General features: G+C 39.8%; 3 protein-coding genes across 3 annotated transcripts in view; 1 reads left to right on the top strand and 2 right to left on the bottom strand.

The window, feature by feature from the left end:
* The first annotated feature begins 1,894 nt into the window (after positions 1 to 1,894).
* On the top strand, positions 1,895 to 2,809 carry monDomV1R1233 (vomeronasal 1 receptor monDomV1R1233). The gene has a single exon (NM_001166809.1). It carries the CDS (start codon positions 1,895 to 1,897, stop codon positions 2,807 to 2,809), a length of 915 nt encoding a protein of 304 aa, NP_001160281.1.
* Positions 2,810 to 9,356: 6,547 nt separating this feature from the next.
* monDomV1R1234 (vomeronasal 1 receptor monDomV1R1234) lies at positions 9,357 to 10,322 on the bottom strand. Its single transcript, NM_001166808.1, has one exon. The coding sequence runs from the start codon at positions 10,320 to 10,322 to the stop codon at positions 9,357 to 9,359; it is 966 nt and encodes a 321-aa protein (NP_001160280.1).
* Positions 10,229 to 16,940, bottom strand: part of LOC100023417 (zinc finger protein 420-like) — a 621,149-nt gene continuing 614,437 nt past the window's right edge. Inside the window, exon 10 of the mRNA XM_056825668.1 lies at positions 10,229 to 10,359. Coding sequence (XP_056681646.1) covers positions 10,327 to 10,359 — 33 coding nt within the window. The 3' untranslated portion in view covers positions 10,229 to 10,326. The remainder of the gene's footprint in view (positions 10,360 to 16,940) is intronic.

The following is a 16,940-nucleotide window of genomic DNA, read 5'->3' as shown; positions in this document are numbered from 1 at the left end:
TTTCTGATAGTTTTATATATATACTGTTTATTATTTTTAGGAAAGGCCCATCTATTCCTATACTTTCTAGTGTTTTCAATAGGAATGAGTGCTGTATTTTGGCAAAGGTTTTTTCTGCATCTATTGAGATAATCATGTGATTTTTGTTGGTTTGCTTGTTGATATGGTCAATTATGTGGATGGTTTTCTTAATGTTGAACCATCCTTGAATTCCTGATATAAATTCCACTTGGTCATAATGAATAATCCTTGTGTTCACTTATTGGAATCTTTTTTGCTAGTATTCTATTTAAGATTTTTGCATCTATGTTCATTAAGGAGATTGGGCTGTTATTTTCTTTCTCTGTTTTTGATCTACCTGGCTTTGTAATCAGTACCATATTTGTGTCATAACAGGAATTTGGTAGAACTCCTTCTTTGCCTATTCTGTTAAATAGTTTATATAGTATTGATATTAGTTGTTTGAATATTTGATAGAATTTATTCATTGATCCATCTGGCCCTGGAACTTTTTTCTTAGAGAGTTCTTTGATGGCTTGTTCAATTTAATTTTTCTGATATGGGATTATTTAAGTATTCTATTTCTTCTTTTGTTAAGCTAGGCCATTTATATTCTTGTGGATATTCATCTATATCACCTAGATTGGCATATTTATTGCCATATAATTGGGCAAAATAGTTTTTAATCATTGTCTTAATGTCCTCTTCATTAGAGGTGAGGTCTCCCTTCTCGTCTTTGATACTGTTAATCTGTTTCCTTCTTTTTTTTTATTAGGTTGACTAGTACTTTGTCTATTTTATTTCTTTTTTTTCAAAGTATCATCTTCTAGTCTTATTTATTAATTCAATAGTTAATTTACTTTAAATTTTATTAATTTCTCCTTTAATTTTTAGGATCTCTACTTTAGTTTTCACCTGGGGATTTCTAATTGTTTACTTTCTAGTTTTTTAATTTGCATGCCCTTCCTAATTTGTTAATATATGCACTCAAGGATATAAATTTCCCCCAGTACTGCTTTGGCTGCATCCCATAGATTTTGATAGGATGTTTCATCATTGTCATTCTCTTCAGTGAAATTAATTGTTTCTATGACTTGTTCTTTAACTGATTTTGGAGAATCATATTATTTAATTTCCAATTAATTTTTTATTTGTCCAGGAAAGAAAATACAAACAAATATAGATACATAAAACAACTTTGGAATTGTTAAAGACTGGAGGCCCACTGAATTCTATCCTATTGGAAATACTGGCCTAAGGGGACCTCTCTGACCTCACCAACTCATTGGACAGTAGCACCCATTTCATCTATGTATCCTTAATTATATACATATTTCTTCTTTTATTGGCATGCTGAAGGGAGAGATAATTTGATGCATTTGTGGGTGTGATACTTGACTTAGTTCCTGACTCTTTAGCTAACACTTTGTAAATATTTGGTAAGTGACTGGTTGATATTTGCTGATTCCCCAAACAAAAATACTACTTAAGTGAAATGGCCTCAAATTATGTCTTGGGGTTGAGTTTGATCATTTTGACCATATGTCTTCCCACTGCCCCTAAATAGTCATTGAGAACACTCTAATAATCATACATCATATTATTATCTAGTCATTATAATATTACAACCATAGAGATAATTATTTGAATGTTTCCTAAACTATAGCTAAATCTAGAAAATGTTAAATAACCCCATTCCTAAAGCCAATTCATTGATTAGGGACCTTATGGAGCAAGGATGAGGGCAATAAGTTCTTTATAAACAACTGGACAAAATATATTCAGTAGGTTCTTCCAAGTGGGATTGTGGGGCCATATTCAGAAATACCATATACTTGGGTTTTCCTCTAATCTGTCTCACTTTCATGGTAATTCTCCTCATAATACCGAAGACATGATCCTGAGTTTAGTCTTCTTCTCCCAAACAGGAATTGGACTTCTAGGGAATTCCTTTCTTATTATTCTCTTCATCTTCCTGTTTCTCAGTGGACATAGACTTAGACCCATAGACCCTATTTTCACTCAGCTTGCCTTAGGCAACTGTGTGGCACTACTTTCAAAGGGCATCCCACAGACAATGGTGACCTTGGGAATAAAGAATTTCCTGGATATCACTGGCTGTAAAATCACTCTCTATCTTCATAGAGTGGCTCGAGGACTTTCCCTCACTCTGACCTGCTTCTTGAGTGGATTTCAGGCCATCACCATCAGCCCAAACAATTCAAGTTCAGTAGCTCTTAAAGTCAGAGCACAAAAGTATATCATTCCTTTGAGTCTCCTTTGTTGGTCTTTCCATGTGTTCCTCAACATCTTTATTCCTTTAGGAATGATTGATCCAAAGCGCAGCAGCAACATCACAAAGATTCAGCATTATGGATATTGTTCTCATTTACTTCCTTCTGGATTCCGGGCTTCCTTGTATGCATTTATTCTCTCCTTTCCTGATGCTGTATGTGTGGGACTCATGCTCCTTGCCAATGGCTACATGGTGTTTCTTCTGTACAAGCACCACAAGCAAGTTGAGCAAATTCACATTTCTTCTGTCTCTACCCAAGGCTCCCCTGAGACCAAGGCCACCCGAACCATATTCCTGCTGGTGAGCACCTTCGTCTCCTCTTATTCCATCAATTGCCTCTTGACTGCATATATGGCTTTTATGGAGTCCCTGCCCTGGTTGGTACATACCTCTACATTCCTGTCTTTATTTTTCCCAGCTATTAGCCCTTATGTGTTGGTTAGCAGTGATTCCCATGTTCCCAAATACTGTTATGCTCTCTGTGGGAGGAAACCCTCCCCATCTGCACGGTAATAGTAGGTGAGTATACTCCTTCATAGGAGTACCAAGGAAAGCTTCAGTCAGAGGAATTATGATAGCAGATGAAACCTGAATCTGAGCCTAGATGCTAGGTTGCTCTCCTGTTTCCAAAAAGTAGGGATGCCATGCAGGCATTGATAATCAGATCATAGGCTGCGTACCTAGCATAGAAAAATATCAGAATTAGAGAGGCTATTCCCCAGAGAAAGGGGAAAGTAATCTACCTGTCCAGTGTATTAATACGAGTTCTTTTCTTAGTGGCCTGAAGTGGGAAAATAACTGGGTACTGTTTTATTGGGAAGCAATTAATTAAATTGTGCTATATAGTTGCAATGGAATTTGGTTGTGCTATAATAAAATATGAAGTGAATAATTCCAAGTCTCCTGGGAGGCCATCTATGTAATGATGCAGAATGATGCTATTGTTAAAATTCTCTGGACACCACATTTTAATTTTGTAATTATTATGAAATTAAAATTAAATAATGAATAAATAAAAATTAAATCATTATTAAATATTAAGAAAAAGCCCGGGCTATGTGTGATCAGCTACCTTTCTTGGCCATCTCCTCCACAAACTGGTTGTCCCAGAGTAGATCACACACATCTTTAGTCTGTGATCCCAAGGGCTTTTAGACATTGTAAATTGGTCCTTCAATATCAAAAGTCTGGTGAAATCATCCCATTAACTCAAACCAAAAATCATGTTTAAACCTAATAAAAGAAAAAAGAAAACTCATTTCCCCAATCCCATTTAACTATGTAACAGTTAAACATATATAGTTTAAAGAAACAGATGATTTACTTAAAAGTTAAGTTAACCAGATCTCAGGCATGGCTATGTGTGAGAATATGACCTCCACCCCATTTGATGTCATAGATGGCATCACCTGACAAAATCCCCTGGCATCAGCCTGAGCCTCAGTGGACAACCCTGCTATGGAGGGAGGAATGGGGGGGGATATAAGTCCAGAGGAGACACACGAGGGTCTCTCAACTTCTGCGTTATTGCAGAAGAACCAGCTAAATGGAGACACTAAATTCAGGGTAGTCTTTCCCTAGGCGTGATGTCTCCCTCTTCTCTCTCCTCTTTCACCTTCTCCCTTTCATTAATAAACCATTAAAAACCTCTGGCCTGGTCCCATGATTTTATATGAATGGCTATGATTCTAGGTCTCCATACAGAAATGGTTTTCCCCAGTAAAAGCTTGGTATGGGTTTTAGTCCAAAAAGTCAGCATTTTCCAGTGTCAATACATTGTACAGGTTTTACATGAGAGCAATGAATCTACGAATCTTTTCTCTGCATTTTGATGGCAGATGGATTAGTCAGCCACCCTTGGAAATAACTTTCCTAGCAGTCTGAGTCCCAGTAATTAAAGCAGAACCCAGGACTATGCCAGAGGCCTCTCCTATATGGAAGCTGTGGCTGCCACAGCTCCGAGTCAGGGTTGTGTTCCAGGAGCCACTGAGTTTGGCTGTTTAGAATAGCAGTCTACGGAGCATTGTGTGGGACCTAAGGCTTGGGTCAAGACCCTAGAAGCCACCTACTCTGTTCCTGTACATACAATGCAAAGGACTTTCCCTAGTCTGGAATTCCTAGAAGAGGGGCAAACAGAATAACCCATTTTGATTCTGTGAAAGCTGAGAGGTGTTGGAAATCTAAGTGAAGATGTCAAGGAACTGAATTTTGAGTAAGAACTATGTGGGGCTTTGTTATTTCCCGATAGCAAGAGATCCAGTTTTCTACAGAATCTAGTGGCTTCTAGGATTGCTCGTGATTCTTTCTCTCACTCTCTTTCTCTCTCTCTCTCTCTCTCTCTCTCTCTCTCTCTCTCTCTCTCTCTCTCGATGGTTCTTCTTGAACTTTTTTTTAATTCCAAATTTTAAAAAACCAAATAAAACAAGCATTTCCATATACAAAGTAAAAGAAGTCATAAATCTCTTATATGTCTAACTTTTCTTCATTTCTACATAATAAATCCCAACCATTAATATTGTAATAGGGAAATTAGAGAGAGTAGCATAAGATGGAAAATTGGCTTTAAGGAACTGACATTGAAGCAGCTTTTCCTCCCTCTGCTTAGGACCATGATCTCAGTGCCAGTCCAAGACCAAGATCCAGGACCACGTGACAGTTGTTTATCAGTTAACTCTTCTTCTTCTCCCCCTGGCTTCTAGAATACTTTCTCCAAAATTCTTTGGCATGTGCCAATGTCAGTTCCTTAAAATCAACTTTCCATTTTATATTTCTCTCTCTAATTTCCCTATTACATTATCCTAGCCTCTCCCCGCTCAACCTGAATCATTGAAGGTATTGTCTGGATGACCTACATGTTCATACTAATTAAGTTTTTCAAGTTTTCACCTTTCAGTTCATGAGATGGATGTGACATTCCATTTTTTCTTGCAGTATTAATTTTGTAGCTGTATATATGTTCTCTTGATTTTACACAATTCATTGTTCATTATGGCATGTAGTTTTTTCCAAATTAAAAAAAAATTGACCTACTCATCACTTTTTATGGTCCAGTTTTATTCCATCACAATCATATACCACAATTTGTTTAGCCATTCCCCAGTTGATGGGCATCCCTTCATTTTCCAATTCTTTGCCATGCCAAAGAGAGCTACTTTAAATATTTTGGAACATATGGGTTCCTTTCCTTTTCCCCTGATCTCCTCAAGAAGCAGATCCAGCTGGGTCTAAGGGCATACAGTTTTATAACTCTCAGGGTGTAGTTCTAAATTGCTGCCCAAAATTATTGGATCGGTTCTCCTTTTCCATCCACAGTGCATTAGTGTTCTCATTTCCCCACCTCCCTTCCAACAGCTTTCATTTTGACCTTTTGCCATTTTGGCCAGTCTGATGGGTGTAAGATATTTCAAAATTGTTTTGTTTTGCATTTCTCTAACCAGTAGTGATTTAGAGCGTTTAAAAATATTTCTATATATGACTTTGATTTCTTTATCTGAAAATTGTCTGCTCATATGTCTTGCCCGCTCGCTTGTGAGTTGAAGGATGGTTCCTATTTTTATAAACCTGATAAAATTCTCTCTCTGTTTTAGATATGAGACCTCTATGTGAGGCTCTGTAAATTATAGGGCTATTTATATATAGGGTATTTGAATTCTTAAGAATTGTTTTTGCCCTTCCTAAAAGGAGAGAAGTTTGTTTAAGTAAGCAATTGGAATTGTAAGTGATATTCATTTAGGGGAATTCCTGAATAATTTCCAATAATTTTAATTGTTTCTAAGGACTTTTATGTTTGATGCTTCCCCCCCCCCCATAGTGAATAGTGGAATTGCAGTAATTTAAACGTATAATAATGGAAAGTTTTCATAAATTTATATGGAAAGAAATGAGTAAATTAAAATCAGAGACATATCGGTTAGCCTGAAATAATGTTGGAATATATACTGTTGAAAGGAAAATGCTTGGAGGAAATTCTATCTTTAGGAGATCTGGAAGCTCCTGTATTTATTTTATTGGGAATTTTGTATTAAAAATTGCAGTTAGTTGTGAAGACAAAATATAGGGAAGCTCTAATGAGTTAGGACTGCCCTGAGAGCAAAGAATTCCTTAAGAAAATCAGATTTGAACTCAATTTGTGTGCTGTACAAATGTGGGCTAATCTGGATTGATCAAAACTTAGTATGTGACTTCGATTTTGGTCATTGTCAGCTAGAACTTGGGATGTGATAAATATTGCATATTTGTCTTGCTATCTTTTTAACTGAATATAAAAATCTGTTACTGAATAATCCTGTATGAAGTTTTCAAAGAGATTGATACAAAATGCTTATGTTGGGAATTTTGTTAATTATGTGATCTTGAAAAAGTTATTTCATATTACCAATGGGTACAATGGATAAAATGAACACTTGACATGGATTTAATGAGACTCTCTGCTGGATCTAGTGTTTAAATGTTAAGTTCTTTTGAAAATCTGGGTTGATTTTGGCAATTGATGATACAGTGAGAGCTTTAAATGGTGAAGAGATGTTGTAAATTGCTCTAAACTGTCCATTTAGAAACGTAATGGATAATACCATTTTCAGACTGTTAAAATAGTCTCAAAACAAGTCCCAGACTGGGGAGGGAGATGAAAACAAAGGAAATGTAAATATTTTGAAATCAAGTTAAAGAAAAAAATGAACTTATGTCTGGGTAGTTCATTAAAGTTTTCTTGGACAAAATAATCCTGATGGTCAGGGGTAGCACCAGAACAATCATTTCCATAGAATGGATGATTACATAGCCAATGTTGACATCAATTCCACTAACAGGTCTGGGTGGCAAAAAGCCCATGAACTTAAAAAAAAACCCAACCCTCTCACCTTCTGTCTTAGAATCCATTCAGTGTGTTCGTTCCAATGTAGAATAGTGGTAAACGATGGGAAATCAAATGACTTGCCCACACATGTAGGAAGGGTCTGAGCCTAGATTTGAACCCATCTCTAGACCTCTCTCTCAATCTCCTGAGCCACCTAATGGCCTCCAATCATAACCCCTTTTTTTCACAGAAAAAAAGAGGTTCAAGAGGCTAAGGTTGATCAAACTTATTGATGTCACTTACTGTGACCAGGGGCAGGAATATTGTCAATGAAAGAAGGTCTGAACCATTTCCCTTAGCTTGAACAGATCCTTCTGAGGCAAAATTTCAGTTGCAAATGTGTCTGCAGATTATGGACTCAGAAAAGGCTGGAAAGGATCAACTGTGAGACTATCAAAGAGAAATCCATCCTCGCCCACTAATTGTCCTGTAGGGAAGAGTGGGAGCTCCTTCTTCTTGGGGATGGTGCAGACTTACCCAAGTGAGAGATCAGGAAGGGAGACCATCTAAGCTTGGGGTGGGATTGTGAAGCTCTTGCTTTCAAAGTGTATTGCATTCTTCCATGATACCAGTAGCAAGGGAAAATGGAAAATTCACTTAATATAGAGCAAATAGGCTCAATTATGAATCTTCATTAATCAGTAGCAATAATATGAAGAAGACTAGGAAAAAGCATAATGTGTTCTGTAAAGACCTCCATGTTGGTCAGAAAATTAACCAACACAGCCATCTCCTATCCCAAATAGGATTTGAAGGAATGCAGGCAAATCCCTTGCCTTTATTCAGTTATTTCAGTCACTGACTCTTCATGACTCCATTTGTGTTTTCTTGGTGTCATTTTATAGTTGAGGAACTGAGGCAAATAGAGTGCTATGACTTGCACAGGGTCACACAGCTACTAAGTGTCTGAGGTCAGATTTGACCTCAGGGAAAGGAGTCTTACTGACTTCAGCCTTGACACTCTATCTGCTGTAGCACCTGGCTGCCCTAAGGAAATGCCAATAGAATCAAATTGCCAATCAAAGGCAGGTCCAGAAAAACATGAGGTTGTGCCATCCTGTGCTTCGGAAGTGGACCCTCTCATGTAGAAAGAAGGAGGAGTGGGAGGGAAGGGGGGAGAGATGAAAGAAGAAAGGGGGAAGAAAGGGTGGGAGAGAGAGAAATGGGGATTGAAAACTCATACAACAGAGAGAAAAGGGAATACTTTCCCAGTATTTATACCTACCTCAAAGCAGAATGGATCATTGCAGGAATAGGTAGGGCCAGCCACTTCCCTGGAAGTCCTAAGTCAAGTGTTGGATGTCTTTCGTCAACTGCATTGTGGAAGGAATTTTTCAGCTATGCACAAGACTACTATATTCTTTCTTAGTTCTCTTTCAGCTCAGACTTCTTGCAATTCTAGAGCTGCCAGTAGGAAACATTACTCTGAAAGTCCTACTCAGGGTCAGTCACAATCCTTAAAAAAGACCTCAAGGGCCCTTGGTCTTGGGGAAATGGGTCATGGGATGATATATATATATATATTTTTTTTTAATTTGGAAAATTATATTTAATTAATTTATAATATTTTCCATGATTACAAGTCATGCTCTTTCCCTCCCCTCCCCCTCTCCCTTCCATAGCCAATGTGTAATCCTATTGGGTTTTACATGTATCATTGATCAAGACCTATTTCCATATTATTAATATTTGCACTAGGGTGATCACTTAGTCTATATCCCCAATCATATCCCCATCAAACCACGTGATCAAGCAGTTGTTTTTCTTCTGTGTTTCTGCTCCCACAGTTCTTTTTCTGGATGTGGATAGCATCTTTCTCATAAGTTCCTCTGGATTGTCCTGGGTCATTGCATTGATGCTAGTAGCAAAGTCAATTACATTCAGTCGTGCTACAATGTATCAGTCTTTGGGTATAATGTTCTCCTGGTTCTGTTCCTTTCACTCTGCATCACTTCCTGGAGGTCCTTCCAGTTCACATGGAATCCCTCCAGTTCATCATTCCTTTCAGCACAATAGTATTCCATCACCAACATGTACCACAATGTGTTCAGCCATTCCCCAATCGAAGGGCATCCCCTCATTATGGAATGATATTTTAAAATAGGAACCATGACAGAAGAATGTAGGTGAAATAATTAGAAACCGATAGCCTTAGGGATAAAGATCTATTGTTAGTCATTCACCCAACAAATATTTCATAAGTGCTCACCAAGGACTAGATACTTTTCTAAGGCCCGAGGACATAAAGGAAGGCAAAAGATGAAGATGGCGCAAGAGAGCATAGAAGTATCGTATGACCTGAGAGTCAGTACTGATCAGCACAAATGGGCATATATTTGGGAAACAGCCAGCCAGGAAGTTGGAGCTGTGCAGTAACCAAGGTCTTGGGTTTTTTAAATGCATATATATTACCAAAACAAAATTGAGTGAATAAAAGAAGACAAAGGTGTTCACCAGCAATTGGATGGATTGAGTGGCTCTGATTTCAGGGGAGGCTCTGGGAGAAAGGCTGGACACATGGATGTGCTGGACTCTTTTTTGGTGCCTTTTTAGAAGAAACATCATGTAGCCACTGGCAAAAACTATGAGCCCTACACAGGTTACATCAGGGAGGGAGGCCATAACTGAAAACAGAGCAGCAGTAAGTGTAGAGGCCACAGAGGTAGAACAATACTCAAAATCCAGTAGGTTTGAGTTGTTTCTGGTAGTCCTTGTTCCTTTCATTTTCACAAGAATGATGACATTTAGTATCAGATGGGATGTCCAGCAGAGGACACTGCAGGGGATGATGGATTTCTGGGTTCTGTTTTTAAGCTTAATGTACCTAGAAGTGCTGGGGCTGATAGTGATGGCCTGAAAGCCACTCAGGAAGCAGGTCATGCTGAGGGAAAGAGCACGAGCCACTCTTTGAAGGTAGAGTACAATTTTACAGCCAGTGTCATCTAGGAAATTCTTCAGCCTCAAAGCAACCATTGTCTGAGGGACACCCTTGAAGAGAAGCATCAGGGAGTTGGCCCAAGCCAGCTGTATGAGAATTGTGTCTATGGGCCTTAGTTTGTGTGCAGTGAGGAACATGAAGATGAAGAGAAAAACTAGAAAGGAATTTCCCAGAACTCCAGTGGCAGTCTGGGAACAAAAGACAATCCCTCGGATGATTTCAAGCGGACTCATGTTCTTAGTGTCTTGGAAGAGAATCTTCATTCAGAGCCTAAGTGATTGAACAGAAATGAAGAGAACTCAATGACACTTCTATCCATTGCCTACTCCGTCATATTGTAAAGGAACGCCTGAGAAGGTAGCCTTGGCATGTGGACCACACATACAACATCCCCACATGTAAGATTAAAATGAATATCCAATCACTCCAAGTATTACATTTTATAAGATTTATTAATAGTTACTTTAAGTAAGAGAAATAAAGGAACAAACGTAGTAAAACCCCGAGTAAAGTTTTCCCAGCTGTGTTCACATGAAAAGAGAGAGAGGGGTGGGGTTACACACAAACTTTATCTTGAAAATGTAATGTGAGAATGAAAGTGGGATGCTGGGAATTGGAGTCCTGGGGAGCAAATCCTAATTACATCCCTTGTGGGATGGGGATGTTTATCTAATGGACATCTCTAGGTGGATTCATTGTTCCATGACATTTCAGTTAATCAATAAGTATTTTAAGCATCTACTCTGAGCCATGCAATGTGCCAAGCATTGGGGCTACAAAGGAAGAGAAACAGACTTCCTCTTCAAAGATCTACAGTCAATTGGGGGAGACAAAATGTAAATGGCTACATGGACATGCAGCCAGGCTATTTGGGAGATAATCAATAGAAAGAATACACTAGATCAAGGAGTAGCAAGGAAGGCTTCTTATAAAATGAAGTATTTTAACTTCAACTTGAAGGAATTCACAGGATCCAGAAACTGGGGAGAGAAGTGCAGCCAGCAAGAATGCAGGAGCTGGATTATCTTGTGGGATGAACAAGTAGAAGAACAGGGCCAGTAGGACGCAGAGTGTTTGAGGAATGTAAGATTAAAAAAAGTCTGGAAAATGCATATCTGGGGTGAGAAAGGTTATATCAGCTTTAATAGCTAAATAGAGGATTTGATAGTTGATATTTGATTCTGGAGGTGACAGGCAGGTATTGGAGTTTATTGAGTCAGGAGTGACATGGTTATACTTGTGTTTCAGGAAAATCACATCAATAATTGAGCAGAGGATGAATTGGGGTATGGGGAGACTTGTAGCTGGGAGACTGGCCAACAGCTTATTGCATTAGTGCAGGCATGAAGTGATCAGGACCTGTATCACAGTGTCAGCCATGCCAGAATAGTCCAGGTGGCACCTGAGAAATGTAGGCCAGGATAAAATTTGCAATCCTCGGCAACATATTGGATATGGAAGGGTGTGTGTGAGAGTAAAGAATGAAGAATGGTGCTTCTTTCAGAGACTGGGTGACTGGGATAAGACAATCCCCAAACCTAGGAATTAGATAGGGGACAGTAGATTGAATTGTTGGGTGGGGATAATGGGTAGTTCTGTGCTAGATGTTAAGAGTCACAATTTCAACTTAAAAAACCTATTAAATCATTTGGTTTGAAGCTTTTCTACTAAACCCAGGTCTGAACCATGAATTTAGGACTCCACATTAATCTTGGCTAATTAAGTCCAATTCAGTTCTGCCAGGTTCACCCAAAGAGTAAGTGAAGAGTTATCACGTCTCCAATGACAATGAAAGGGAGTATACCTTTGCATTATCTTAGGGCTACGTGTATCTCTATTTCCTCAGCTTCTTTTAGGGTTTGGTGATGTAAAGTGGAGGAATAGGAGGAGGAGGAGAAGTCACTGAAGGGAAGATTTAGCAATGAGTTGTTGACATGAAGTAATTCTCATTTCTCCACACAATGACTGATCTTGGACCTTTATCCCTCCATTCTAGCCAATCTCAATAATTAGAACATGGTACCATGCCAGATGGCTCTGTACTGTGGATGTGGGCTTCTAATGCACCCCTTAAGACTGTGAGGGGAAGAGAGGGCTACTTATTAAAGGGTTGTACTTGATTATTTAAGAGTGGTTGCTAGGAATTTAATTTATTCCAAAGAGATTTATTTTACAATTCATTAACGAAATATAGGGAAGAATGAAGAAGGAAATTAGAGAGAGGATAGGGTAAGATATCTAGCCCAAGCACAAAGTAATTTACTCTTGGCCCCCCCAGGCAGGTAAAGTTAGGTTCATCTGGCCTCGGCAAAGCCGATGACCCAGGGAAGTCTCTCAAGAGGATAGGTCTTTCTTGAGGCCAGTCTCTTCAGAAAAAAACAGCAGTTAAGAGTCATCTTTTCACTCACCACATGTCAGTCCAGTCTGCAGATTATCAGGCTCCACTCCAAGTCAAACTCCCAGTAAAGCTCCCAGTAGAACTCTCTCTCACAGGAGGTTCCACTCCAAATGAAACTTCCAAGTCAAACTGCACTCAGGCAGTTGTCACTCCCCTTTAAAAGCACTTTCTTTTCCATCACTTCCCCTAATTTTTACATATACCAATCACACTTGAAGCTTTTGCTTTTAAGACTACCCAGGGACAGTCAGTTGATTTTTATTCATCACCCACTTTTTCACATGTGGGACACAGACCTCCCACTTAATGTGTGAAATGGGGTGTTTACATCTTTGGTGATTAAATCTAAAAAATGGGCAGATCTCCCCAGTACTGTAAGTGGGGTGTTTATACTTTTGGTGATTAAATCTAAAACTAGGCAGGAGTTACAATTTAATCTTCATAATCAGGGAAGAGTTAATTAGTTTCATTGTTATAATCAGGGGAGCATTAAATTTAATCTTCACAAGGTCTGTGGAGTGGATTAATAGGAGAGAAGTCACGAATCTGTATAAAGAATTAGGTCAGAACCCAGGAATTCAAACTCTCTCTTGTCCCCAAACTCTAACTAGATTCTATGTGCCAAGTTGAACTCTATTATTTCTTCCTGTGATTGACCCTAATGGAGCTCAAGGGTTTCAAATCCTTGCCCGGGCTTAAAGTTGAGATGGTAGTCTCATTCCTGGTTCCACCCATTCCCAATTCCCTTCTCCTGTAGCCCCTGCTATGAAAGGGGTATAAAATCCCCTACCCCATCTCCTCAGGTAGGCAGTGTCTACTCTTGCACACTGTCTCCCAGCCATTTCAACCTGACTCCTAAATGAATATGTTTCCCTTTTTATTTTTAAGTTAAGCCTTGGAGTCTTGCATTCTTGCAAAGTGTAACCTGTCATGAACCTTGGGATTTACTGGAAAGATCTCCCGCAACAGAATCATTTTGTCATTTTTTTTCATGGCTTGTCTTTCTCTGGAGGGTTCTAACCTCGAAATATGGCTTGGATTTGGTCTATGACTGCTCCCTACCCCTCGACAAATTTAGGAATGTTCCTCCTCCATATGGGAAGGTCATGGGGCTGAAAGACTTATTATGTTGTCTATGGAAATTAATACTGAATTATATCAATTAATGAAATAATTTTGCCTTTACCACCCCTGCCAGGAGCAGCCTGATTCTAAGTTGAGGCTGAAGCAGTTTCTCCCTTTTGTTAAGGGTAAAATGATTAAGGGCAGGGCCAGGCCTCACTTGACTCACTTAGAGAGAAAAATAAAGGACTATTTTTTCAAGCATTACCCAGACTGGTCTCTTATAGCTGTAGAACAGTTGAAATATACAGCTGTATCTATTTTTGAAGGGTTCAAAAGAGAGAAAAAGGATATAAGAGGGAAAAAACTGGACCAAGCCACTGGGGACTATCTATGTATCTCCCCTTTGTTACTACCACCACAAATCTTTTTGGCATGAGACCATCCTCTGATTGTCTTTCCTCCATGGTATGTGGCAGCTCCGGACGAATGAGACTATTGAACATCTCTCCAATCCATGTCTTGGCCAGTCCTGAACAACTCCTCTGGCCAAGAGGTCTCTCGATTTCACTGTACACAACTCAACCCTGTGATACATATGTCTCGCTTCTCCTGGTCCCTGAGGATACTGATTTCCCTGGCCATGACTATTCTACTGTCTGCCAGTTGTCCACCTCTCTTCAGCCTGATCTTAAGGATGTCCCATTGGTCAAACCTGACTTCATCCTCTTTGTGGATCACAACAGTCTCTGCAGTGACTCAGGAATGTGATGATTAAAATTTGAAGAGATTGGGTTCCAGGTAAGAAAAAATCAATGTATTGATTAGGTTGATAATAATCAATACATTAATGCCCAGTGACCTCTTGATGATCCAAATCAAATTCATTCAGCCCCTAGAGTCATTAAGTACAATTTTGGAAGTTTATTATTCAAACGTCCCCAAGATATCTCTAATTAATGGATACCTAATGAGGAAGTGGGCTAATATTGGCCAGTCCTTCCCTGATCACCTCCTGATGAAGGGTAAAATCATATGCCTCATCATAGGATTCCATTGTCCTTGCTTATCTAGATGAAGAAATCAAATGGGTCCTGGGAAAGATTGGCTTTCCCTAATGGGAGAATCCCATTGCCCCTTGCCATATTGCCCCTCAAACATACTTGTCCTAAACTAGCTTTTGTTTAGTAGACCACATGGAGCTTGTATTCTTAACCTTAACTATCTCGATTTTAGAAGCCATTCTAGCAAAGGAAAAGTGAAGGCGTTCCTAGAATTATCCAGATAAAGGAAGCTCCAGAGATTCCTCACAGCTGCTGGGATGCCAAAAGACATTCCACTCATGTCTTCTCCTTGCTCTCCTGCTCCCTTTAGCAGTAACCACCTCCAAGTGACAAGCCTACGTGGGATATTCTGACCCCGTATCTTCTGGAAATGCCCACACAGATGCTGCATTCCTGGGGGTTCAGATGTTTTCCTTTCGCTTCCCACTAATATTACACCCCACCCAGAACTGTCAGCCCTCCTGGATTCCTCAAGGGTACTCCTTCCTCTCCCATTGTTCCCTCCACCAAGCAGGAGTCTTGGAAAGCTTCAGGGATTGTTTCTTCCTGCAGTGGAGTCTTTGGGTCTTTGAGGCTATGTGTTCTGTAATACCCTGGGATTCTGCTTGGGGATGATCATCAGACAAAAAGAGGGGGGTAGCAAAGACAGTCAGAGACGGGGAAGCCTCTGGCGCAAACCAAGTAGCACTTGCAATATGTCGGGCACGCCAATTCTGGATGCCTCGGAATCCTGGAAGACGAGTCAAGACAAAGCAGGGAGTCATAACAGAAACAGCCTCTATTGGGCCCTTTCCTCAGCATCCAAATGGACTTAAAAGAGTTCTCACATCAGGAAGGTAATACATAGTGAGATAAGGGACTTTTCTCAGGCTGAGTGGAAGTCCTCCCTTGAAGAAAGGACGAGGCCACTGCAAGGGCCTCGTGAAGGACACATTCATAGGACAGATGACCTCCTTAGCAGAAAAAGAACCAGATGCAAGGCAGATAATTGGCTCAGTGGATAAAGCAATGGAGTTTGGAGTCAGGATGAGCTGAATTCAAACCCAACCTTAGACAATTACTAGCTGTATGGTCCTGGGCAAGTCACTTAACTTTTTTTTGCCTTACTCCATTGGAGAAGGAAATGGAAAACACTCCAGTATCTCCATGCCCGACCCCAGGGCATCATGAAAAGGCAGATGTGACTGAATGACTGAACAACAGCTGCCTTGTGCTCGCTGAGGGTCAAGTACTGAGATTATGAAGGGGAGATGGACATTTTGAGTGGGATCGAGGCAGTCTGAACCAGCCTATGGTCTAGTTCCCACCCTTTCTAGACTCCGTGTTCCAGTTCTCCAGACCCTGCTTTGAATGCAGACAAATTTGACTTAGTGTTGAACTTGATGGTGCCCATGAGCTCTCTTAAACAGTCTGCAAGCTCTTGGGCTAGAGCAGAGCTACAGGCTGGTCCTTGGTCCTCCCTTCCCTGCCTAGAACATGCTCCTCAAGGCAGAATCCAAGATGCATCCCCAGGACCAGAGGAAGAGAGCTGTGTGAAGGGACACGGAATGAATGAACAAAACTGGGGGGATAATTTCTACAATGACAACCGCAGGGCAAAAGCAAACAGCTGAGAAGGAGATGCTCTTATCAGCACGATGGCCAACCATGCCTGTGGACTACTCGCCTTCTTATAGGCAGATGAAGCAGTCAGAGAGCAGAGGGAAGCAAAGACATCTGGGGAACGTAGTGAAGGTGGAAATTTGTTTTAATTGGGTATCTATACAGACACACACATACACATATAGTTAGACTCGAGAAGTGGACTGAGGTGGGAGGCTGAGAAACATGATTATTGCTGACTAAAAATAAATTACAAAACATGTTATGTCTATTTGTGCATTTACGTGTATAGATGTATGTGTAAACACACATGTAAATCCACTCAAAATAAAATTTAAATCCTAAAGAGAGATCCCCCATTCCCATATTTGTAATATCATAAAGTGATTCAGGCAGGGTCCTGATGGCCTGATGTGGAACTGAGACATATGAGACCTCACTCGATTTTGGATACAGTGGGGAGATGCAGTTTTGTATTTTATAGATTGACTCACTTTTAGGATAATTTTGTATATAGTGTATTGCATGATAAAGCGGTCAGTTATCTTTCTAAGCTAGGCCTCAGTTTCCTCCTCTGTCAAACATGTATTAGAATAAATGCAATCTGAGCTCTTTTCCAGTTTTAAGTCTATGGTTCTAAGGGCCTGTAGCTGTACACGATGAAATATTGTAAAGAAGGAATGACAATGCTACATCACAGTACAGTCTGGCTATAAAGGAGAAGG

The sequence above is a fragment of the Monodelphis domestica genome, chromosome 4 (assembly GCF_027887165.1).
Source record: "Monodelphis domestica isolate mMonDom1 chromosome 4, mMonDom1.pri, whole genome shotgun sequence".
Lineage (NCBI taxonomy): Eukaryota > Metazoa > Chordata > Mammalia > Didelphimorphia > Didelphidae > Monodelphis > Monodelphis domestica.
Note: the sequence above shows the minus strand (reverse complement) of the source record. Positions and strands in the feature narration are given on the sequence as shown.